General features: G+C 39.1%; 1 protein-coding gene and 1 long non-coding RNA gene across 3 annotated transcripts in view; one reads left to right on the top strand and one right to left on the bottom strand.

Annotated features, from left to right (window-relative positions):
- Positions 1 to 25,045, bottom strand: part of LOC129510731 (uncharacterized) — a 61,637-nt gene that overhangs the window by 32,845 nt on the left and 3,747 nt on the right. For both annotated transcript variants that reach the window (XR_008664679.1, XR_008664680.1), the window contains exon 2: positions 16,429 to 16,519. This is a non-coding gene — a long non-coding RNA (uncharacterized LOC129510731). The remainder of the gene's footprint in view (positions 1 to 16,428; positions 16,520 to 25,045) is intronic.
- On the top strand, positions 14,191 to 23,940 carry IL1A (interleukin 1 alpha). Its single transcript, XM_055326926.1, has 7 exons — positions 14,191 to 14,226; positions 14,862 to 14,916; positions 15,899 to 15,947; positions 16,340 to 16,550; positions 18,296 to 18,469; positions 20,298 to 20,416; positions 22,622 to 23,940. The coding sequence occupies exons 2-7, from the start codon at positions 14,870 to 14,872 to the stop codon at positions 22,817 to 22,819; spliced, it is 798 nt and encodes a 265-aa protein (XP_055182901.1). The 5' UTR covers positions 14,191 to 14,226; positions 14,862 to 14,869; the 3' UTR covers positions 22,820 to 23,940.

Genomic DNA, 25,045 nt, shown 5'->3' with positions numbered 1-25,045 from the left:
GGTTAGTCGATGCCTTTCTTCAGGCAGAAATCATGGAGAAAGGGGCTTGTAGGAGTTATTTCACCAGACTCTGTGAGCCATGGATATAGAAGTACCCAGGTCACAGAGGGAGGCAGTGGATGTGTTCTTCCCTCTGCAGCACAAATGCAGAATAGCCTTGGTACTTGGACACATACACAGCCCCCCCTGGAAGAGATAGGCCTCTGGTGTGGACACCAGCCCTCTCTGACGGTCCCAGGGGCAAGGCCAGGGCTGTGCCCTCTCAAAGCATCCAGGCTGCCCTCAGCAAACGGCAGGGGTGGTACCATGTGGGAACTGTAGCTACCAGACATGAGACAGTCACAGAGGACTCTAAGATAAGCCAGGTGAGATCTGCAGGGTGAGCCCCCAAGTTACTGGTCAGAAGGGAACAGGAGCCAAGGAAACTGGAATCAATTGTTACTACAATTCCTTTATACCCACAGAGTTATGAGGGCCAGAGAGTCTGTTTTGTTTTTCTGTGAACAGTCTTTTTTTTAAACATATATATATGTATATATATATATATATATTGTATTGAATATATATGTATATATATATATATTATATTTGTATTGAAGTTCGATTTGCCAACATATAGTAGTATAACACCCAATGCTCATCCCGTGAAGGTGAAGTGCCCCCTCAGTGAACAGTCTTTTAACAAAAAACTGCACAAATTAAAAGTATATAATTGGATCATTGTGACATAGGCATACACCACTGAAACTATCACCATACTCACAATAATGAACAAAAGCATTACCTCCAAAAGTTTTCTCAAAAAAAGTTTCCTCATACCCCTTTATAACCTTCCCTCCCCCTCCCTGCACCCCAACACCAGATAACTTTTCCATTCCATAGATGAGTTTGCATTTTCTAGAATATTGTATAAATGAAATCATATGGTATGTACTCTTTCATGCTTGCCTTCTTTCAGCATAATTATTTTGAGATTCATCCATATTGTTGCATGTATCATTAGTCCATTCCTTTTTATTGCTATATAGTATTCCATTGTATGAACGTACCGTGGTTTGTTTATTCATTTATTTGTTGATGACATTGCATTATTTCCATTTTTAGAAATGACAAATAAAGTTCCTATGAATATTCTTATAGGAATATTTGCAGAAACATATGCTTTTATTCCTTGTGGTAAATTGAAACCTGGCAATGGAAGGGCTAGGTCATATGGTAGTTAGCTACATGTTTAACTTTCTAAGAAACTGTCAAATTGTTTCCCAAACTGTTTACCATTTTGCATTCCCACTAGCAATGTATAAAAGTTCTAGTTCTCCACCATCCTCAACAACACTTAGTATGGTGAGTCCTTTTCACTGTAGACATTCTTATAGGTGTATAATAAGGCCCAGAGAGCCTAGGGTAATATTGGTATATTCTTCAGCACTCATAACAGTGCCAGTCATAGAGAAAATACTTGTTGCTTGATTGATCTGTCTTTTTAAAGTAAATGGAATTAGTTACAAGCTGGTTTGGCCAGGCCTTGCCTCTAGAGACACAGTTCCAGAGGATTTTAAAAAAGAAAAATCTGGTTCACCTCTGCTCCACTGGAGATCAACTAAGACCCAATCCATGAGAAGTAGAAAGGCCAACCCACATTGTCCTTTACACCCTAAGTATTTAAGAGTCTACCATATTTCAGGAGGGCCCCGAGCACACTGACGCTGCACTGCTCAGAGTAACTACCTCAATGAGGGGTCTAAGAAATACGCTGTGTGAAGAACAGTTAGAGAAGACTTAGGGGAGCACATAACAGATGTCATAACATTCCTGAATGTCATCACATTTCCAGCTGTAAAGTGGGCTGCTTCACAAAGTTACAAGTGTCCCATTTCTCAAATCACCTTCATCTTTACAGGAATGCAATAGAAGTTACTTACCTCTAACCTGAGGAAGAGGAAGGACTAAGAAAACAGTACCCAAATTCTAAAAGGTATGTCAGGCACATACTAGTGTTTTCTAAAGTCTTCATTTAATGAAACTGAAGAGTGAGGACAGAAAATGCTAAATTAGACTTTAACAGGGAATGCATTAAGGCAACCCAAGTGGATGGTGATAAAGTAATGAGTTCTAGAGCCTGGCTCAATTAGAGTGATGTGAGCTGGGCAGGAGTATTTCCCAGAATATTAAGTAACACTGAGTATGAGGCTGCTCAGCTGGGGAGAGACAAAATGGAAGAACTTTATACAATGGTCTACTACCCCAAAAAGCCATTAAAGTGTCCAATAAAAAAAGAAGCTCACTTCCCAATCCCACCAACTTCAGGAGCCCAGAAGAGAATAGTCCTAGAAACTGAAGGCTAGAGAAGATCTCTTTATAAAATTTTCATAGAAAGTTGAGAAAGAGGGCAGCCCGGGTGGCTCAGTGGTTTAGCTCTGCCTTCGGTCTAGGGTGTGGTCCTGGAGACCGGGGATCGAGTCGCATGTCGGGCTCCCCTGCATGGGGCCTGTTTTCTCCCTCTGCCTGTGTCTGTGCCTCTCTCTCTCTCTCTCTTTCTCTCTCTCTCTCTCTCTCTCTCTCTCTCTCTCTCTCTGTGTGTGTGTCTCTCATAAATAAATAAATAAATAAATAAATAAATAAATAAATAAATCTTAAAAAAAGAAAAAGAAAGTTGAGAAAGATGTTTTTCAATTTTTCAAGATGTTTTCTAATGTTTTGGAACATGTTTTAAATGTTTACCCCTACCTGAAGAAAAGATGGAACTAGGAAAACAGCACCCAAATTCTAAAAGGTCTAAGGTCAGGCAGACACTAGAAGTTTCCCAAGTCTTCATTTAATGAGACTGAGGAATGAGGACAGAAAATGCTAAATCAGACTTTACCAAAGAATGACAAAAGTAACATGTGCTTGTTGCAGGAATTTTTTAAAATAAAGAAAATCACAAATAAGAAAATCACAAATCTGTGAACCCACTACCAAAATATTTCTATTGTTGACATGCTGGTGGATATAGAGTCAGTCCTCTTTGTTTTTGTAAAATGGAATCATAATGCATATGCTGCCCAGTAACTGAAATGCAGACCAAAATGGAAAAAAAAAACATATTTGCTTCATTTGTGTCAATTGGTTTACATGATTATTTTATGAAGAGCTTTTAAAAAAATTATTTATGTATTCATGAGAGACACAGGCAGAGGGAGAAACAGGCTCCCTGCAGGAAGCCTGACGTGGGACTTGATCCCGGGACTCCAAGATCACACCCTAGACTGAAGGTGGCGCTAAATCGCTGAGCCACCCGGGCTGCCCAGGCTGCCCTTTATGAAGAGCTCTTAAAAGTTAACATGAAAGTTTAACTCCTTCAATAAAAAAGGTAAAAGTCATAAGCAGGAAATTAATGAAATGTTTTTAAAGGGAAAATAGCACTGGTGAAAAGTATAGGAAAATGGGCACTTTCAGACAATGCTGGTAGCAGTAAAAAGGGACACAAGCTTCCTTGAGGGCAATTTGGCAATAGAATACCAAAAACCTTCAGACCCTAAATTCTGTTTTTAGAAATTCATCCTAAGAGAGACGCCTGAGTGGCTCAGTGGCTGAGTGTCTGCCTTTCAGCTCAGGGCGTGATCCTGGAGTCGTGGGATAGAGTCCCACATCAGGCTCCCTGAGGCGGGCCTGCTTCTCCTTCTGCCTGTGTCTCTGCCTCTTTCTCTCTTTGTCTCTCGTGAATAAATAAATGAAATCTTAAGAAAAAGGAAAAGAAAGAAATGAAAGAAATGAAAGAAAGAAAGAAAGAAAGAAAGAAAGAAAGAAAGAAAGAAAGAAAGAAAGAAAATAATTCATCCTAAGGGAATTTTTCCCCAGGATTAGATAAATTTGCCTTCATTTTCTTGTGTTAATTTTATGCCATTTTTTGTATGTTTAAGCTTTTATTTGTTTGGAATTTAACTTAGTATGAAGGAGAGAATGTAACTTTTTAATTCTTAATTTTTCTAAATGGCTTATTGTTTCCCAAACACTACTTATTAATCAATCCACACTTTCCCCTTCTGATTTCCAATAGTGCAGTTTGACTTTTAAACGTAATCCACTGCCTCTCGGGCAACATTTGAGGAAATCCCGTTTTCTTCCCTCAAACCAATGAGACAATGAATATGTCACTTCCCCTCTTTTTACTTTGTTTCTACGAATTCCTTCTTTCCAAACTCTGCAAGGCCACTAGTTCAGTTCTAGAGAAATTTCTAATGCCCAAGGACAAAGCAGAACTAACTGATATGGGGAAATCGGGGAAATGCTTACCTATTCAGTGCAGCCTATCCTATATGGTGACTCAAACTGTCTACAGCCTAAATAATCTTTTCCTCTCCAAACCATTTCCTCCTCAAGGTTATTTATAGAATGTCATCCTAGAGTCCTCTTTCTGCTCGCCTGTCCACCCAGGACACATTGCATCAGTTCTTCCTTCCCTGCGTGGGCTTCTCAGGTCCACTCCCACTGTGGCATCATCCAATGTCTATTTCCCTCAGTCCAGACCCTCCTGCCTTTCACAAGGAGGAGCAGAGCAATCTCCCAGCTTCACTCACTTCCTGGACTAATCCATTAAACTCACCACCATGACACTTTTCTGCATCACTTGTCACTGCACTGCTTAAAACACTCCAGGTGTTCCTCATTGCTCATAAATTAAAGTCCAGACATTACACTAAGCAAGGCCCACTGCAATTTGTTCCTACCCCATCTATTTCTCCAATCTTTTCTCCTTATTCCAACATAACACTCTGTCTCCTAAATATTTCCCCAGGATTAGATAAATTTGACTTCATTTTCTTCTGTTAATTTTATGCCATTTTTTGTATGTTTAAGCCTTTTATTCATTTGGAATTTAATATTTTGTTAAATATTTTGTTAAATGATTCTTTCCTCTTCTATCTCTAGTCTGAACTGGATTTAAGGAAATTTATTCAAGGGGCACCATGGTGGCACAGTGGGTTAAGCATCTGACTCTTGGTTTTGGCCCAGGTCATGATCTCAGGGTCGTGAGATCATGCCCATGGTGGACTCTGCGCTCAGTGGGGAGTCTGCCCCTCTCCCTCTGCCTTGCCCCCCATAATAAATAAATAATATTTTTAAAGGATGTTTATTCAAGTATTGAATAGTGTTAGAGTGCCTGGTCTTAATTTTTAAATTTTTAAATCTCATTTTACTTTAATACCCATGTATTTACTTTTCTCAGTGGGTCAGTAGCCCTCACAAAAGCAAAATTCCCAGGCCCAAAGTAAAGCCATGCTTTTTCCAAGCTCTTCTTTTAAAAAACATAAATACAAAAAAATAAAAAAAATAAAAAAAAATAAAAAAAAAATAAAAAAAATAAAAAACATAAATACATCTGCAAGTTGCACCATATAGGTCCTGGAAATTTTGCATCAAAGATTTTCATCTAAGTGGTGATTTCTTTCCTCCAAGTCAGGAAAGATCTGGGAACAGAATAGGACACTGGCGATCGAAAAGACAGTGCTGAACCAAGGTCAGAAGAAGCTGGGAAGAGCAATAAGGTATGACAAAAGAGAGCTCACCATGATTTGGCTGCATTGGGAAGGTTGTAGCACACCAGCTGTATCTCTATGTGGATGCCCCAGGCAGTCCACTCTCTTGACTCCCAGGATACCACATTCCACGTTTCCTCCTAACATGCCTGGCTTCTGCTTCCTAGTCACCCTGTCTGCCATTCCTGGATGCACACACTCTGACTCGGGAACATGCCTCACCTCCACACTCTCCCCTGCTCCTCATGCCCACTCCTAAGACTCCATGCCTTAGCTCGTTGCCTCTTCCAAGCTCCAATTTCATGCATGCAACTCCCATGGGATTTGTTTCATGAGATCCTCACAATCCATGCCATTTCCTCTAAGTCTGCAGGCATTTTGCTCAGAATATGGTGCTTCTGTGTTCCACACAACTGCTTCCAGAATATGGATAACTCAAATATCTTATACGTCTAAAGAGGTGCACTTTTTTTTTTAAGATTCTATTTATTTATTCATGAGAGACACAGAGAGACAGAGGGACAGAGGGAGAAGCAGGCTCCATGCAGGGAGCCCGACATGGGACTCGATCCCGGGACTCCAGGATCATGCCCTGGGCCGAAGGCAGATGCCAAACCACTGAGCCACCGAGGGATCTCCCAGAAGGTGCACTTTTCTTCAAGACATCTATCTTCCTCACGTCCCACCTCTAACCAATCACCAAGTTGTGATGATTCGACCCTTCTGATAATTCAAATGCATCCACTTCTCTCCATCTCCATGGCCACCACATAAGTCCAAAGCCATCCTCATTTCTCACCCAGATAATTCATTAGCTTTCTCCCCACATTTGCTCTCTCCTCTTTAGAATCCAGACAGATCTTTTATAAACACAAAACTAATTTTGCTCCTCCCCTATTTAAAACACTTCAAAAGTGCCTTCAGGATATACTCAGTGTCCTTAACCTGCTTGCAGGGCTGTCCATGACCTGGCCATGCCTACCTCTTCAGCCGTAACTCCTGCCACTTCGCCCCTCAGTCTCTGAGTTTCTGCCACACTGGCCCTTTTCAGTTTCTCTAATACACCAATGTCCTTCTAGGACATAGAAGGCCCCATAGGCCCCTTTAGGGCCTATGCACATGCTTCTCCCATTGCCTGAGACACGAATCTTTTTTCCTACATCTACCTGCACCTTCATCTGGCTAAATCTTACCTTTTCCATCCACAATGCTGCTTTCTCAGAGAGACTTTCCATGACCTTTCAGACTAATTTAAGTTTTCCTCCCTCCCCACCTTCCACTCCCCCTGCATATATCTCCAAAGCATCCCACACTACCCTTTCTTAAAAACCACCACAACTATGATCATACATGCTTCTCCACAAGCAGAGATGTTCTATGAGGTTCAGAACCCTGTTTGTCTTAATCACCACTAAGTCTCCTGCTCCAGAAGCATGTTCCTGGATCAAAGCTCCTCACCTATGAATGACAGCATGAACTGATAGTCTTTAATAATTATTCCAATCTACTATAACCACTATGGACAAGCTTGCATTCTACTTAGAATTCCTATAACTATAACCTGATTTTTGGTTGGCTACATTTGAAAATCCCTCCAGCAAATCTTTTTTCCATTCTATGTCAAGGATGAGCCTGGACTAGCAGAGCAAAGAAAGGTCTAATTCCATGGGTGGGGGAGGGGAGGATAACTCCCAAAGGGGGCACAGCCTGAGCAAAGAATCAGGAGAAAGTTGGACACTTGGGGACAAAGAAAGGGAAACTAACACTGAACTAAATACTCTCACAAACACAATCTCATTTAATACTTCCAAAGCCCTATGAAGAATTGTTAGCCCAGTTTCACAGATGAGGCAACCAAAGCTCTAATAGTTAAGTAACTTGTCAAGGCCATGCAATAGGAGACACTGACATGAAATGTTATGCCTTATGCTTTTACTCACCCTATTTCCTCAGCCTGGAACATCCATTCTCCACTATCCAAACCTACCACTTCAAGTCACAGCTAAAATGCAGCCTCTGTAAAGTCTTCCATAATTCTCCATGTTAGCTTCAGCCTCTCCCTTCCCATCTGCCTGCTGTGCCTCTATTACAGGACTTCTTTTATTCTGCTTGCACTGTAGTCATCTGCACAGGTCTTCTCCACAAGTTTAGAGCTTATTAAGGGCAGGTGGAGTTCTTTGCCACCTCTCTCCCCATGGCTTCTGATACAACGCCTCACTGTGAAGCAGACTGCTAAGCTGGCTTCAGTAAGATTTCCTGCAACTCTGCTCTGTGGAAACTCCTGCTCTCCTCTGCCCCTACCTAGGTCCTGCTCCTGAGTCCAGGCTCTCTCAGCCTGCTCTTTCTCTCCCAGGGGAGCTATAGTGCCTTTGAGCAACTATGAAGGGGATATAATGATCTACAGAGGACTGCACTAAGATCTCATGGAGAGCACAGTACAGAAGTTAAGATCACATCTCTTCCCTGGATGTTCATTTTTTTAATCAAAATACTGCAAAACTTGTCTAGCCTTTCTGACTCAGAAACTTAAACTCTTAAAGGTAATCAAGGCCCCAGATGATCTCTCATCTCTATCAAGCCTGAGTCATCATCAATGGAGTAAAGTTGTTATTTCCTTCTGTCAGTGACTGTTATATATTTCTGTACTAGAAATGGAACTTGTTTCTATTTATACTCAGTGACAAATCAAATCGGCCACTGAAGTAATGAAAAAGCATGTATCTGTTTCTAACGCAACTGTACATGTGACAGAGAAAGATCCTACAAAAGAATATTAAGGAATGAATACAGGATGAGCCTTATGTAACCAAACACAATACTTCAAGAGCATAGAAGTACCATGAAGCAGACATGGTTAGGTTCAGGGTAGTCATGAAGTGTGGGATGAACAGCCATGGCTGCAAAAATCCCAGCTGTCATCCAGTTCAATCTTTTCCCTTCATAGATAAGGACAGCTCTGAGATGTATAGAAATGTTTTTAGGTCACACAACAATGGGTTAGGGTCAAAGCCAGATCCAAGTCTCTTGCCTTTCCAACCACACTGTGTACCACACTTGCCATTCCCTGTCCTGCGCCACAGTTGCTCTAACCAGGGGTCCATCCTCCCCAGTACCCAGGAATTCATACCAAAAGGAAGGAGAAGAGAATCATGCACTGGGCATTGGACCTTTGCTGTTAATTATTTGCATCCATAAGTCAGCTTCACATCATAGTGAATGTTTATGCTGATATTTAGAAAAAATGTTTTGAAAAACTATAAAGTGCCATACAAATGTTAGATGTTTAATGTAATCATTATATGATTTCCACCTGGGATGTTAACTCATCAGTTTATTATTGGCCTTTTTATTTTCACAACTAAATATATCTTTATACCTGGGATCAGAATTTGGCCAAAATGAAAGCATCTGATTAGGTTTTTAATTCACTTGATTTGAAAATCTTCTCTCAGAGAGTAGAGAATATGATAAGAGGAATACTAATCTAGACACAATTCTAAGAAGGAATTGATTATATGAAAGAAGAAATTTGAGATAAAGTGCATGTCACCTTGGAATTTGTGATGGAGAAGGGAAAGATAGTTATACACAGTATTAATCAGAATAGATTAAGTTATACTGCATAGTATATAGAATAGATTAGGTTAAACTCTGAAATCTCAGTGATGTCACACAAACATTTGTTTCTCAGGGCATCTGGGTGGCTCAGTCAATTAAGTGTCTGCTTTTGGCTCAGGTCATGATCCCAGGGTCCTGGGATTGAGCCCCACTTTGGGCTCCCTCTCTGCGGGAAGCCTGCTTCTCCCTCTCCCTCTGCCTGCCACTCCCCCTGCTTGTTCAAACTCTCTCTCTCTCTCTCTCTCTCTCTCTCAAATAAATAAATAAAATCTTTTAAAATAAATAAAGATTTGTTTCTCACTCATGCAAAGATAAATGCAGATTGTTCTAGTCTCATACATCTGCAACCACACCTCATCCATTTGTAGCCACACCATCTGGAATACGTGACTTCCAAAATTGCTGCATCAGAGGAAGCTGGAGATGACGGAAGCATACATTGGCCCTCAATTGCATAAGCCTAGAAGTATAACATATCACGTATCACTTCCTGCTCACGCTTTGGCCAGAAGGAACCATATATCCCTTACCCATGCAAGGGAGACTAGGAAATGAAGACAGACATTTATCAAGTAATCCCACAAATGGATTTTTGGTAAGGAGAATCTGCCACATATACATTCCCTAGATTTCAGAGGAGCAAATATTGAAATGCTCAGAGTATCCCATTTGTATAAAAACAAAGCTATATATGCCTTAAAAAAGGAACAAATGAAAGAAAATACACCAAGATAGTAATATTGAATACCTCTAGTTATTTGTTTGTGGATTTTATTTTCTTTTTATATTTTTTATATTTCCTTAGCAATATTTAATAATCATGTTTTAGAATCCAGAAAAGTAATCCAAGTTTTTTATTAATTGTGAAACAAGTTCAGACCAGAGACAACTATGATTCCATGAGGAAAATGACTCAAAAGAAACGGGAATTTCTCTAAAATGCTCTTCTGATTAGGCAATCACAATTAGCCAGCAAGAAGAAAAATGAGAGACAGGTATAGACATGACTGTGGTCACACAGAACCTCCCTAATGAACTCTGATTTTAAGTGCATCTGTAAAAGACAGAAAGACAGTGTACCAAGGGAGAAGGCAAGGGAGTACACTTAAATTGATGAGCACTGAGAAATATATTGAATTGTAGAATCATTATATCATATACCTGAAACTAATATAACATGGTGTGTTAGTTATACCTCAATAGAAAATTAAAAAAAGAAAAAAGAATGGGTCTAAATGAAACTTGAAATCAACTCAGGGGGCAGCCCAGGTGGCTCAGTGGTTTAGAGCCTGCCTTCAGCCCAGGGCATGATCCTGGAGACCCGGAATCGAGTCCCACATTGGGCTCCTTGCATGGAGCCTGCTTCTCCCTCTGCCTGTGTCTCTGCCTCTCTCTCATGAATAAATAAATAAAATCTTTTTAAATTTTTTTAAAAGAATAAAGAAAAGGAAGAGGTCACACTAAGAAAAAGAGCCCAGTAGTTGCTTGAGTCTTAGGCTCTGGTATCTGAATCCCATTTCAGCAATTTGGTAACCTCAAAATCTTAGACAAATTGGTTAATCTCCCTGGACTTTGACTTCCTCTTCTATAAAATGTGATAAGAATACCTACCTCACAGGGCTAATGAGAAGATTAAATGAGAAAATGTATTATAACAACTGGAAGACTATGTTAGATCCTTTCCTCCTTCCCACTAACTGTCACAGAATTTAAAAGCAGGTTATAATTAAATAGGATGAGATGAGACAAAAGGCTCAATTGTCTCTGTATGTAATGGTTTATGCACACTTCATTCCTCTGAAGAAGACTTCTACAACCTGAAAACAAATAATTACATCCCCTGAAAATTTCATAGGGAAGAGTTATGTTTACTTTTTCATTCAAGCAATGCTGTAGATCCAACTACATGCAATGATTTTAAAGTTGGTTCCAAAGATCTTCTCTTGTCTTCATGGTACAATGGCAAGAGTATGGCTAAAGTCTGTATCCAGACTCCACCACTGTCCATGCTCTTAACTACATTGACCACCTCCATCCTTTTCCTGTATGTCACAGAACAAAATGAGATTTCATTGATGGAGGAGGAGAGAGGGAAGGGGGATATTTCAAATCATTTCTTTTTTCATCTTTTCTTTTAAACAACAACAAAAAATCCTAGAATCAACGACAGGGTGTTTGAGGCTGACAAGACCTTCAAAAATGATCTCTTTCAGCCCCATCATATGGCATTTGGTGGAGGCAAGAGACTTGAGCACCTAAATGCACTAGAAAGTCAAGATTGGACTTGGAACAGAAACCCGAAGTTAGAGGGCTGGCTCTGCCAGTTTTGTGACAACCGTCCACTTAACCTCCTCAAGGCCCCTCAGATGTGAAAAGAGATAGCAACTACCTCTGTGGGTTAAGTGTGGAGCCAGTGAGACAATACAAGTGAGAGCTCTTTGTGAAGTATAAAGCAGTTTTCAATGAAAAGCACCACCATGATTCTTTATACCTACAACTTCCAGGCTAATAAAGTGTATCCACTTACCAACCAAAACATATCATCTCATCTTGTATCCAATTTGGTGACTCCTGAAAGAAAAATGCTTATTTCTAACAAAAACTCTGGCACAGAATAAGTACACAATAAACTTTTTTTTTCTATATGATCTGGGTGGAAATTGACTAACAGTTGTTGAAGCCCCCTCAGAGTCAAGAGATGGGTATTTGAAGCCCCCAAGGACCCCTGGGCTCCAACAGAGCTCTACCTAGCATGTTTCTCTCTCCATTCCCTAGGTAGAGATGGTCTAGTGATGAGACTTACAAGTCAGTACAGGTACATACATACAGAAAAGTAGGTTCCCCCAAAGTGAGAACTCCCACTCTCTAAACCTCATCCATGTTGTTCCCTTTAAAAGCCAATTTCCAAAAAGGTCATATGAAGGAAAAAGTTTAGTGAAATCTCAGCCTAAGTTGGCTATCTAGAAAAAATTCCAACTGTCCTTGAGAAAGTCAATAACCATATTCGGGGAATTCCAATTCTCTACATGAGGGACATAGGCCAGGATGGGTGTAACCACTAAAGGTAGGACCAAGGATGTTTTCCTGGATTACCAAACAGGTGCTATACATTCCTTCCAGGAACTAAATATCTTCAGGGTTTCAAGGGAGGCCTTCACCTGAAAATGTCCTCCTTGTTAAAATTTTCAAAGCAATGTTTTCATAAGAACTATATATTCTTCAGTGAAGTAAGGTGTTACAATAATGACTATATAGGTTCCCAAGTGACAGAAGCTATCATTAGCATTGTTATTATTTTTGTTTAGTTGCATCTCCATAGCAGCCCATATTCATAGTGTGGTTTGCAATTATTTCTTGGTAATAGCCCTCACAAGATCTCCAGGACGCAGAAGGAATAACCAGGATTAATATCTGTATTGCCTAAAGGAGAACCACAGACATAGAAAATTGGCTACCATCACCATTCAAACAAGGATCCTTCCAGAGACACGCAAGATCTGTCCCAATCTAGTCTTAAATTTACATTGCCTACATCTAGGATACATTATTTCTGTGGCTCTTGTTTATAACTATTGTGACCAGGTTTATGAACAAGAGGATCTGGACTGGCAATAGAATCAGAATCAGAGATTTTGCACTTAGTCTAGACCTTAAAGAACATCTAACCAACCCCTACTTGCTGTTAAATAAGACTAGAGAAAATACTCTACCCAACTCACACAGCCACTTTACTCCCAGTTCTGAGCAGTTTTGCCTTTTTATACCATGTTACACTGCAGTGCCTCACTTTCTCTCTTTACCTTTTTATTCCTCTCCTCTACCCTCTTTTTCCATCCATTTTCTTTATCTAAAATTTACTTGGCTTAGCAGCACCTGAGTGGCTCAGTTGGCTAGGCATCTGCCTTTGGCTCAAGTCATGATCCCAGGGTTTTGGGATGGAGCCCTGCATCAGTCATCCTGCTCAGAGAGGGTCTGCTTCTCCTCCCTCTGCCATTTATGCTCTCTGGATATCTCTGTCAAATAAATAAGTAAAATCTTTAAAAAAAAATTTCTTTTTACATGGCTTAAACTCCAACCAGGAAACCTTCAACATTTATCTGCCAAGAGTCTGATGTTGTACCACCTGAACTGGGCCAGCCTCAAGATGCCAATAAAATCTTTGATAATAACAGCCAGGCAACACTGATGTAGTGTCTATATAAAAGTCCCTCCCCTTCCCTCAACCTCTATTCTCAAATCCAGCTACCAGCTTTTGGCCAGGGCTTGCCCATATTTCCCTGAGTCTGCAGCTATCCTCACACACCTTAGGTTTATTCTAGAAAAGACCAGACTTCCTTTGGGTCCTGATAGAGAGCCACTTTGCTATAACATGGCCAGAGCAGAGAGTTCTCTCCTAAAGCCCTGTCACTTCTGTAGGAAATGGGTTAACAATATTCAGAGGAGTAAGAGGACTAAGACTTCTTATAGTTATCATTTTCTCTCCCCTACCCTGCCCTAACCAGGAGGTTGTCTCCACATTCTCAGAGTGATTTATGCCTATTCAAGCAAATCTCCCTCTTCAGAAAAGATAGATCATCTTCCCTCACAGCCAATCCTTATCTGCCAGGGGCTGCCAAGCATTCCATCAATCCATACTCAGCGCTGGGGTACAAAAAACAAATTAAGCTAAAACACAAACTACAGTTCCTAAGTTCCTGTCTAATTCCAACCACCTAGAATTCTGATTTTAGGAGTTCTCTCTTCCTCGCCACCACTATGTTTTTAGAAACTTAAATTTCCTGTCCTTCTTCCCTTTTTCTAAGACTACATGTTTATAATTGTTTAGAGCAAAGCCATATAAATGAGCCAAGTTAGGAAGTCCTGGAATCTCTGTAAACAACACTATTATCAAGTATGTAATCTGTCGTTATTTGGCCAGTTTCCGGTTAAAGGAAGATAAAAAAAAAAAAATACAATTCTTCCCTGTAAATTCCCCTGTGACGCACACAGACCACGCCTACTCCAAGAAGACAAAAGGCGAAGTAGTCTGACTAGGGCTAAGTATCCAGACAGAGAGGGAGTCGTTTCATTGTCTCCTGAGTCAGCAAAGGTATTGTCCTTATCACATCTTTGACTTTTAAAATATATTTTGCTTTTCTCCTTGGCCATTGTCTCTCAAACTGCCTTCTCTGAAGTTCAAGCCTTTTCCTTCCTTTCTTGTCTGTGCCTGGTTTGGTGTGTGAGTTATAATCACGGTCAGATTTCAGAAAATAATTCTTTCTACTGATGAGGAACTGAGGAACAGAAGAACTGGTTTCATATGAAGGCATTGTGGGTGCAGCCGAGCCTTCCCTTGGAAGGAGGCTCTATTACCAAAATTACTAAGAGAAAACTAGAAATTTCCAAATCTGTCTCTCTCTTACATCTATGTAAGGCAAATACCTCATTCTTGTAGGTTTTTTCTTTAATTTATCCAAGCATTCATTGGATACCTACTGTGTACAATGCACTGGGTTGAGCACATAGAGAATATCAAAGCTTTAAAAGAAGTTTGCAATCTAGGAGAGGAGGCAGATACATATGCAGATAACACAAGGGAGTGAAAAGAAGAATGGGGAAAATGCTGAGTGTGGACTAAGTCATTCATTAAGCTTCTCAAGAAGCACAAAGCAGTGGTGATTCCGCTTGCAGGTATTTGGTTCAGTGGCTGGCTAAGCTGACAGCCACTCATGTTCTCTGTTGCAGAAATCAAGATGGCCAAAGTTCCTGACCTCTTTGAAGACCTGAAGAACTGTTACAGGTAGGAAATCAGTTCTATCTCTTGCAATTTAATGAGGAGATCAAGGTACATGATAATCTACCTAGGATTACAGTAACTAGCATGGAGCCAGACTGGCAGAAGCATAAATAGAGATGTGTCCTACCTCTGAAGTCAGGGCAGATTCAGCAAAGATCCAGAAAGAGTAAGCTTCTAGCATGCTACACTGAGATGACACTGACAGGGAGATAGCCATTTTAGAAAAATTATTTTTTTTTGAAAAATTATTTTTACTGTCTCCTAAGAACTAATGAATTTCAACATCTACTTAGACACAGCCTCAGTCAGGTTCACATACTCTGATATTGTAATGGGTTTTAATGGACTGTCAGAGAGAGAAATCATTCTCAGGAAAACTTCTGGATCTCAGTCTGGAATAGGTAATGGCTCCATAGCAATTTGAGCATGTGAATGCACACACACAGTCAAAACTCATTCAGACATAAGGGTAAATGAATAAAATGTTAAATTATAGGATACTTTAAACAAACAAGGTATTCCCATTATCTATTAGTATATACTAACACAAACCAAGCTATCAAAATGTTGCCTGGATAGTTCCCAAGTATACATTATTACATCTGTTTAAGTGAATACATGAAAGTAGTGTATAACACATGACCTACTTGGTTAACATTTTTTAAAAATTTTAATGCTTCAAAAGCATTTTCCTCTGAGGAGGTTAACATTTTTCCTTGAAATTCAACTACAACCCTTCAATTTGTTAGCCAAGCCCCATTTTTAGAGATAAAGCACAGGTACAGTTCAGTGACAATTACTGATGATTACTAATTCCAAATTAGTGAGGCACAAATTACTGCACATATGTATGTATACGTATAGAAATCCTTAATTTTCAAAGATGGCAGTAATGACCATGTATGTTACCAAAGCTAATGTGGTCATTAAAACAACTGCAGAGATGTAACAAACAGAATTACATTCTCATTATCTTGTTTGACAGTGAAAATGAAGAATACAGTTCTGAAATTGACCATCTCTCTCTGAATCAGGTAAGTAAATGACTGCAATTCTTATGGGGTTACTATTCTTATGCAGTATTTTCTCTACCAGGAGAAAACAGCAATAGCTTGAATCCTAGAAGCTTTTGTTTCGCCCTCACTAGAGGTTCAGAGACATATATTTCTTCATTATAAGTGAGACCAACTGCCTCTCTACACTAATTGTTGATGACATTCTCCATGCTCAACAGATTTTCCAAGGGAAAGGTGGGAGGGAAGGAGAAAAAGAGGACGGGGGAAGGAGGGAAGGAGAGAGGGAAAGGGGAGAAGATTGATGAAATAGAGATCCTTCTCACTAAATCTATTAGATAAAACTTCTGCTGAAAGGGATCTCTTCCTATGACCACATATAGCCCTTCAGTTTCTATTTTCCTTCTTCATAGAAATCCTTCTATGATATGAGCTGTGACCCACTTCATAAGGATTGCATGTCTCTGAGTACCTCTGAAATCTCAAAGACATCCCAGCTTACCTTCAAGGAAAGTGTGGTAGTGGTGGCAGCCAATGGGAAGATTCTAAAGAAGAGACGGTTGAGTTTAAGTCAATTCATCACCAATGATGACCTGGAAGACATTGCCAATGACACAGAAGAAGGTAAGAGGTCAAGTACAAATAATATCTTTGTTTTCCATTTTTAAGCAAACAGAGCTAGCAGAAAATAAAACCTAGAATAAGAGTAATAAGGGGGCAACCAGACATCAGTCTAGTAACCACAAGGAAGGAAAATTAATTTTTGTCCTTCTCCAGTGGGAAGAGAGCAGCAGTGAGTTGCCTGAGTCTACAGAATACTTCCTCACGGGTGCATTTTGTGGCCATATTGTAAAGGTCATGTGCCTTTTATCCTTGTGACAGAAAGCAGTTACATACTACTCACAAGCTATGTTCCTCCAGATAATAACTATGCTCCTTTGTAAGTTACTTAACCTTTCTATACTTCAGTTTCCTCTACTGTAAAATGGAGATAATCAGGGCCCCACTTGTGAAGATGAAATGAATCTATACTTGCAAGCTCCTGGACTAGAATGATGCCTGGAACATAAATACCCAATAAACATTAGGTTTTGTTATTCCTCCTCATCTTCCTCCTACTACTACTACTCCCATTACTACTACTACCTTTCTTACTACTACCAACATTGCTAATTTATTACTGGCTATATTATCCTTACACTTCACAACAATCTAATATTCTCATTTTACATAGGAGGAAACTAAAACTAAGCTCAGTTAGAGAAGTCACATAGTGTATAAGCAGAAGAAGTTTAAACCAAATTCAGTTCTGATTTTAACAGTCAGGATTATTCTCCCATGCTTCTACTGTATAAGCCTCTACATGAAACATAAACCCAATAGGTTTTAAATAATAGCTTTTTTTTAAGATTTTATTTATTTATTCATGAGAGACACAGAGAGAGAGGCAGAGACACAGGCAGAGGGAGAAGCAGGCTCCATACAGGGAGCCTGATGTGGGACTCGATCCCGGGTCTCCAGGCGCTAAACCACTGAGCCACCCGGGCTGCCCAATAATAGCTTTTTAAAGTAACAGGTAAACACTGATACACATTCACCTAGAAAACAGGAAGATAAAAGAAAATGTAAAAGAAAATAAAAATTATTCATACTACCACTAAGAGTTTGCCACTGCCAGAACTATGGTATGTCCTTAAAGTCTTTTCCATGCACATACACACATATAAACAAATATTATGAGGATTATATTATATACAATCTTATATTCAGCTTTTTTCACTTAGCAATATACCAAGGGCATTCTAGAGTACCAATTTTTCAACATTATAAATATATAACAATTAACATCCATATTATATCCTTATTTTTATCACTATTTCCTTAGAATAGATTCCTAGTCATAAAATTACTCAGAACCATGAGGATTTGTGAAGTTGTTGATTTATACCACTGTTCAGAAAGGGGGTTGTCATTTAGACTTATATCCTCAGTAACAAATATAAGTCTTAATATATTCATTTTTTTCCTTAGAGTGTATTCATCTGAAAAATGTAGATGTGAATGTTAGCAGTCTTCCTGTTTTCTTAGAAACCTCCAAACAACCAAAATGAGAATATTTAACAAATAATCTATTTTTAAAAAATTACTGCCTAAGGAATTGAAGTTTAAAAAGAAATAAGTAGCCACAAAGATAATCCTAGAAACTATTTCTGCTGACTGGGTAACTTCACTTCTTTCTCAATTTTTTCACCTGGATTGAAATATTCCTAATGTCCCTTCCATAGTTAATGTTGATACTTGTATTAGAGCAGATATATTACCTGTGTTTGTTCATAGACATTAATCTGAGCTTGTGATAATGGTTTTAGTAATCATGAAGCCCAGATCAGTAGCATACAACTTCCATAACAATGAAAAATACAACTATATAAGGATCATCAAATCCCAATTCATCCTGAATGACAACCTCAATCAAAGTATAGTTCGACAAACAGGAGGAAATTACCTCATGACTGCTGCATTACAGAATTTGGATGATGCAGGTAAATGTACAGCTCTGTCATTCTCCCCTCCTCTTATTTCTGTATTTCTTTCTAACTTTTTGCTTTCAAAATATAAACCTCTCTAGATTCCTAGCTTTGCACAATTCTTAGGATGGCTATTTGTCGAATCTCTTATAATTACATTAGTGGGATGAGACCCTTCAACTTGGAGCTCATGAGTTTATAATAACCTAAAATGGAGGGGTTTAGGGAAGCTGATACACTCATGTTCCTAGTGCTGGTGAAAACTAGTTGCTTTCCTTAGAGAACAGTGCTTAATAAGAACTATATGATTATTCCTAGGAACCAGGAGTTCCATTTTTGGGGTATGCACCAAAGAAATAACCTCATAGAGAAAAACTATATATACAAAGATATTTGCAATATAGTTACTGCAGTAGGATGCAGTATAGTTCAGTATAGTTACTGAATAGGATGAAGCACAACATCCCCAGTAAAATCCTAGGCAAGGATGGGAGCTTCAGCCAAATCAGGAAGCTATACAAGAGAGAAGTTTCCTATCTTTGAGAGCACCGAATATAAAGCTTTCTGATGAAGTAGCTCCTTTGATTCTCTCAGACACTCTTATCTTTGGTTTTAAAGATGAAGAAACTCTCAGGAATATTAAATGACTTATTCAGATTTACCCAGAAGCCAATAGGAGCAATCATTCCCCATTAGAAAGCCTGCTGCTCAAACCTACAAGTATCATCAAACTGAAAAGAATCATCATCTTTAATAACATAGTTGTGAAGCAAAACACCCAATAAGCTGACAATATGTTCTGGAGGATGAAATTTAGTATCCAAGAAATTTTGTCACACAAATCCAATCTCCATGGTGTATGTATTTTAGCTTTAGGACATGCCCTCAGTATACAAAATTATTTTCAGAACTCCAAAGAGACTACTTTGCAAAAAACAAACAGGGCTTTTTCTGATTGGACATACTTCAGATAATATGCTTTCTACTCCTTGACATTTACAAATTATTTTGTGCTGTATTTTCCTACTTAATATAATTTCACATAATTTCCTCACGTATTGAAATAGCATACATATTTGCCATTTTTTTAAAGATTTTATTCATTTGAAAGAGAGAGAACAAGTGATGGGGAGGGGCAGAGGGAGAGAAAGAGAAAAGCAAATTCCCTGCTGAGCAGAAAGCTCCATGAGGGGCTCAATCCCAGGACCTAGAGATCATGACCTGAGCAGAAGGCAGACACTTAACCAACTGAGCCACCCAGGCATTTTAATGGCACTAGAATATTCAATCATGTTGCTATTTGGGTGCCTTGGGTTTGCTCTAAGTAACTATACTGCAAATATCTTTGTATATATAATTTTTCTCTATGAGGTTATTTCTTTGGAGCATACCCCAAAAATGGAACTCCTGGTTCCTAGGAATAAACAATCATATAGTTCTTATTAAGCACTGTTCTCTAAGGAAAGCAACTAGTTTTCACTAGCACTAGCAACATGAGTATATCAGCTTCCCTAAACCCCTCCATTTTAGGTTATTATAAACTCATGAGCTCATAAGTTGAAGGGTCTTATCCCACTAATGTAATTATAAGAGATTCAACAAATAGCCAGCCCCCAGGCATTCATTCAACACAGAAAATTCTAAAGACATTAACCAAGTATTTACCTGCCTAGTAAATGTAGCAGACATTGTGAAGGATACAAAGATGTGTGGAATTCCATTCTGGTGTTTACACCATAGTTGGAGACCTAACTACAAACACACATACACACAATCTACATAACACTTGATTTCATTCAAATAACAATGGATTTACTTCCTTTTTGGCTTTTCTCTTTGCTAGTGAAGTTTGACATGGGAGCTTACACATCAGAAGATTCTAAACTTCCTGTGACTCTAAGAATATCAAAAACTCGACTCTTTGTGAGTGCCCAAAATGAAGATGAACCTGTATTGCTAAAGGTCAGTGGTTCTCAGTCTCCAATTTACCTTCATTTACATCCCATGTTTGTGAATGATTCCAATAGGCAGATACCCCTAGCAGGGTGGCACAGTCCTTTTCCCTTCCTAACACAGTTTCTACCTGCCCACCTGGCCCCAAATGCTACTTCTCACCTATCCCCAGAGGCACTTCTAGGCAGGATCTATGAGAAAGTAAAATGGAGGTGGCAAGAGTGAATAAAAAGGTAAATTGCCTTCTTCCTTCTTTTTCCTTACCCTGCCTGACCCTAGTCACCTTCCAACCCAGGGCATCCATCTTACTAACATCTACCATCTGACCTATGTGATGGTAGGCATTAGGACAATGGGGCCTTCTTCCAAGAAACTCAAATAAGCCAACTAGGAGCAGAGAGTGTTAATCACTTGCCAATGGGCACAAAGCAAAAAAACGAGCCAAGACTCAAACCCTGGCCTTTTGACTCTATTACCTCTCTCTTCATTGGTGTCAGCATTATCCCTCATCCCAGCCCCATCTCTACTACCACCTTCCCCTCAAACATATAGACACCTAAACACATCCACTGTAGCTTTAGATGCTCACTCCACTGATAAATAGGTGACTCTTATTTAGTAAATGTATATTGCAAACCCCCAAATCCAACCAGGATTTTTGTAGGTGCATGCATTTCTCTACCTGGATCAACTGAGGTAAAAGTAATCTCTACAGACTAGGGCAGTAGCTCCATTCATGAATTCATTCAACAGGCATTATTTATTGAGAGCCTTCTATTTTTCAAACATAGTGCCAACAACTATGTAGACCATCATGGTAAGCCAAAGTCCCTAGCCTTATAGAACTTGGTCTTCTTGAGGACACAGACAGTAGACAAGCCAAACAACTAGCAAAAAAATACAAGATGCCATAAAGCAAATGAACAGGGAGCTGAGATCAAGAAAAATGGGAGAGTGCTCTTTACATACAGTGGCAAGAGCAGAGCTCCCTGTGAAATGGGATCTGATGATAGGAAGGAGCATGACATGCAAGGGGATGAGTGAGGGTTAGCATTCCAAACAGAGGGATCTGAGCATATCTAGGACCTAGAGCTTCGAGAGTTTAAAGCCAGCTTCAGAAATCAGAAGGAACACTCTAGAACCAGGGCACTGTAAGAAGGAGGAAAGATAAGCAGAGGCTATTGTTTGCAGAGCCTTGCATTTAGGTTTCCTTTGAGGTACAATGAAAAACCATGAAAGGGTTTCAAACAGGGAAGTGTCCTGACTTCACTTATATTTTCTAAAATGGAGAATAGGTTGGCAGGAAGACATTGGAGAAAGCACAGAGCTCAATTAGGAGATAATAATAATAGTCATGGGAGTTGGGGTAGTGAGACAGATAGAAATAAGTAGACAGAACTGATGATGTTTTAGAGATAGAACCAACAGGAGGGTGTGAAGAAAATACATTTACTGAGTTGGGAAAAAACTAGGAGAGGAATGGGTTTGGGAAATAAATTTTTGTTGACATTAAAAACCCCAAGGAAACCTTAAGAAGTTTCTCTAAATTAAAAAGAACACAGTAGAAGCATCTCAAGTTGAAATCTGAATTTCACTTTTCCATGAAAGTATTGTTATTCCATTCATACTCTCAAGAATAATACAGCCTAAAGAGATCACAATTGTCAAAAATTATATTGAGAAGAGCCAGTTGCTGATATACCTGGAAGTGTATGTGTGTGTTTGGGATTTTTTTAAACTTTTAACTGCTGGCTTAAATATGGAGATAAACATCTCTAATAATAAATTATTTTCCCAAAGATATGATCTGCATACTTAGAGGTCAAAATGTTTAGAGGTCTCAATTGCTAGTGCTCAGATTTTATGCAAAATGTCTTATCCTCATGTTGAAGGCAGGACAAGAACAGTGTCTTACTCTACCTGCCAGGATACAGTGAGACACTAGTGTCATTGGCAATATTCATGACTAATTTGGATTTCTCTCCAGTTAAGTAAGGAAATTAACTATTATGTGTAGACTGGGCCACACATCTAATAGTCATGTAATAAATGCTTGCTGAATGAACAAATGAATGAAGAATCTATATCATCATATTTCAGAGTCAGAGTCCTAAAGAGCTATATTTCTCACAAAGGCCAGAAGTCAAGGGATTGCATTTCAGTTCTTTGTCTAGAATCTTGTTCTCTAACATACCTCTGTTGTCCTTATCATAGGAGATGCCTGAGACACCCAAAACTATCAGAGACGAGACAAACCTTCTTTTCTTTTGGGAGCGTCATGGCAGTAAGCACTACTTCACATCAGTTGCCCAGCCAAAGTTGTTCATTGCCACACAGGAACGAAAACTGGTACACATGGCAAGAGGGCAACCCTCTATCACTGACTTTTGGTTACTGGAAACCCAGCCTTGACTCTGGAGTCTATAACTTGTGATGTGTTGACAGTCCACATGTACTGTGTACATGGAGGAGTCCAATCCTTTACTCGTAGTCACTTGCTGAGAATGTGCTGAGCCTTTGTAATTCCAAATGAATGTTTACTCTCTTTGTAAGAGAGTGAGCAAGGTCTAATGGAACCAACACTAACATATAATATTGTTTGTTATTTAAAGAACACCCTATACTTTGCAAACTACCAATTAGTTTCATTATTACTCTTGATAACAATCTTGGGAAGACCAGGGCTACTGACTATGGCTACTGAAAAGATTCTACCCATATTACAGATGGGTTAAGTAACTGAGGCATTAGAAAACTAAATACCCACAACAGGAGTTGGAATGAGAAGTCATAGGCCCAGAATTTCGTTCTAACAGCTTGCCTTTAAGTTGCTGACGGACTCCTAATCAAATACTGTAAGTTTCTGGGACCTCAGTTTGATCATCTTCAAAATGGAGGGGAAGATATCCTTTCTGCCTCAACAGAATTTTATGCCAATCAGTGAGATCAGTCTAGTAAAATGCTTCTTGAATGAAATACTGAGCCTCAAGAAAGGAAAGCATGAATATTTATTACTATTTATGTATACATATATATTTTTAAATATATTTAAGGTAATTATAACATATTATTATATTTATGTCAATTCCTTGCATTCTCTGTTACTGGTCATCCTTAACAATAGTAAAGAGTGTTTTTTAGGCTAAATGAGTTTGATTTAGTAACACTAAGGCACTTTGGTCCAAGTTCTGCTTTTTGTAGTACCTAGAAGCCCTATAATGTGATAATAAATTATATTAATACATTGTGCTGATAATTAACCAATCTTTCACTCTTCTACTTTTAAATTGCTTAAGCATTCTTGTTTCATTCAATTTCACCTGCTATCACGTTTTACTAGCTAAAATGGGATAAACAACTTTGGTCACTTGAGACTACTGTAAATCTAAACTTTCTTCTCTGGAATGTAAACAATGTTCCAAGGTTCTAAAAGTTGTGATCAAACTACAGTATTATATTACTATCAACAATAACAATTAATACATTATTATAAGTCATAATTAAATAAAACTTACTAAAAGAAATAAATCTGACACACATGTATTGTCTTAATCATTATTTTAATGTGTGGTAATTAGGAACAAATTATAAAACCTCACATAAATAACTGTAATTAGTGTTACTTTAGAAAACCAAAACAAGGTTGTATGGTTTTTCTCTCTCCTTTATTAGCTTGCTAATATGCATAAATGATATTAAGAATAAGGGGAGGGCACCTGGGTGGCTCAGTCAGTTAAGCATCTGCCTTTGGCTTGGGTCATGATCCCAGAGTCCTAGGATCAAGTCCTGTGTTGGGCTCCCTACTCAGCAGGGAATCTGCCTCTCCTTCTCCCTTTCCCCCTGCTTGTGATCTCTCTCTCTCTCTCTCACTCTCTCTCTCTCAAATAAATAAATAAATAAATAGTTTTTTAAAAGGAGGGGGGCACCTGGATGGCTCAGTGATTGAGCATCTACCCATGGCTCAGGTTGTGATCCAGGGTCCTGGGATTCAATCCCACACAAGGCTACCTTTAAGGAGCCTGCTTCTCCCTCTGCCTATATCTCTGCCTCTCTCTATGTGTCATAAATAAATAAATAAATAAATAAATCTCTCTTAAAAAAAAAAAAAAAAAAAAGAATGAGAGGATCCTAGGTGGCTCAGTTGGTTGAGCATCTGACTCTTGATTTAGGCTCAGGTCGTGATCTCAGGGTGGTGAGTTCTGGTACCACAGCAGGCTCCCTGCTCAGGAGGGAGATTCTCAGGAGAAGAAATGGGTAGGAAATATCAGAAAGGGAAACAGAACATGGAAGACTCCTAACTCTGGGAAACGAACTAGGGGTGGTGGAAGGGGAGGAGGGCGGGGGGTGGGGGTGACTGGGTGGCGGGCACTGAGGGGGCACTTGACGGGATGAGCACTGGGTGTTATTCTGTATGTTGGCAAATTGAACACCAATAAAAAATAAATTTATTATTTAATTTAAAAAAAAGGAGGGAGATTCTCTCCCTCTGCCCCTCCCCTCACCTCCTTCTTTCTCTCTCTCTCAAATAAAAATAAATAAATCTTTCTTTAAAAAAGAACGATAATATTTCCAGGTTCGTGTAAAGCTTCCATTACACATACGCAACACTTGTGTTCATATAGCCATACAAACTCACAC

Source organism: Nyctereutes procyonoides, unplaced genomic scaffold, assembly GCF_905146905.1.
Source record: "Nyctereutes procyonoides isolate TBG_1078 unplaced genomic scaffold, NYPRO_anot_genome, whole genome shotgun sequence".
NCBI lineage: Eukaryota > Metazoa > Chordata > Mammalia > Carnivora > Canidae > Nyctereutes > Nyctereutes procyonoides.
This window is presented reverse-complemented; position numbering and strand designations above follow the sequence as displayed.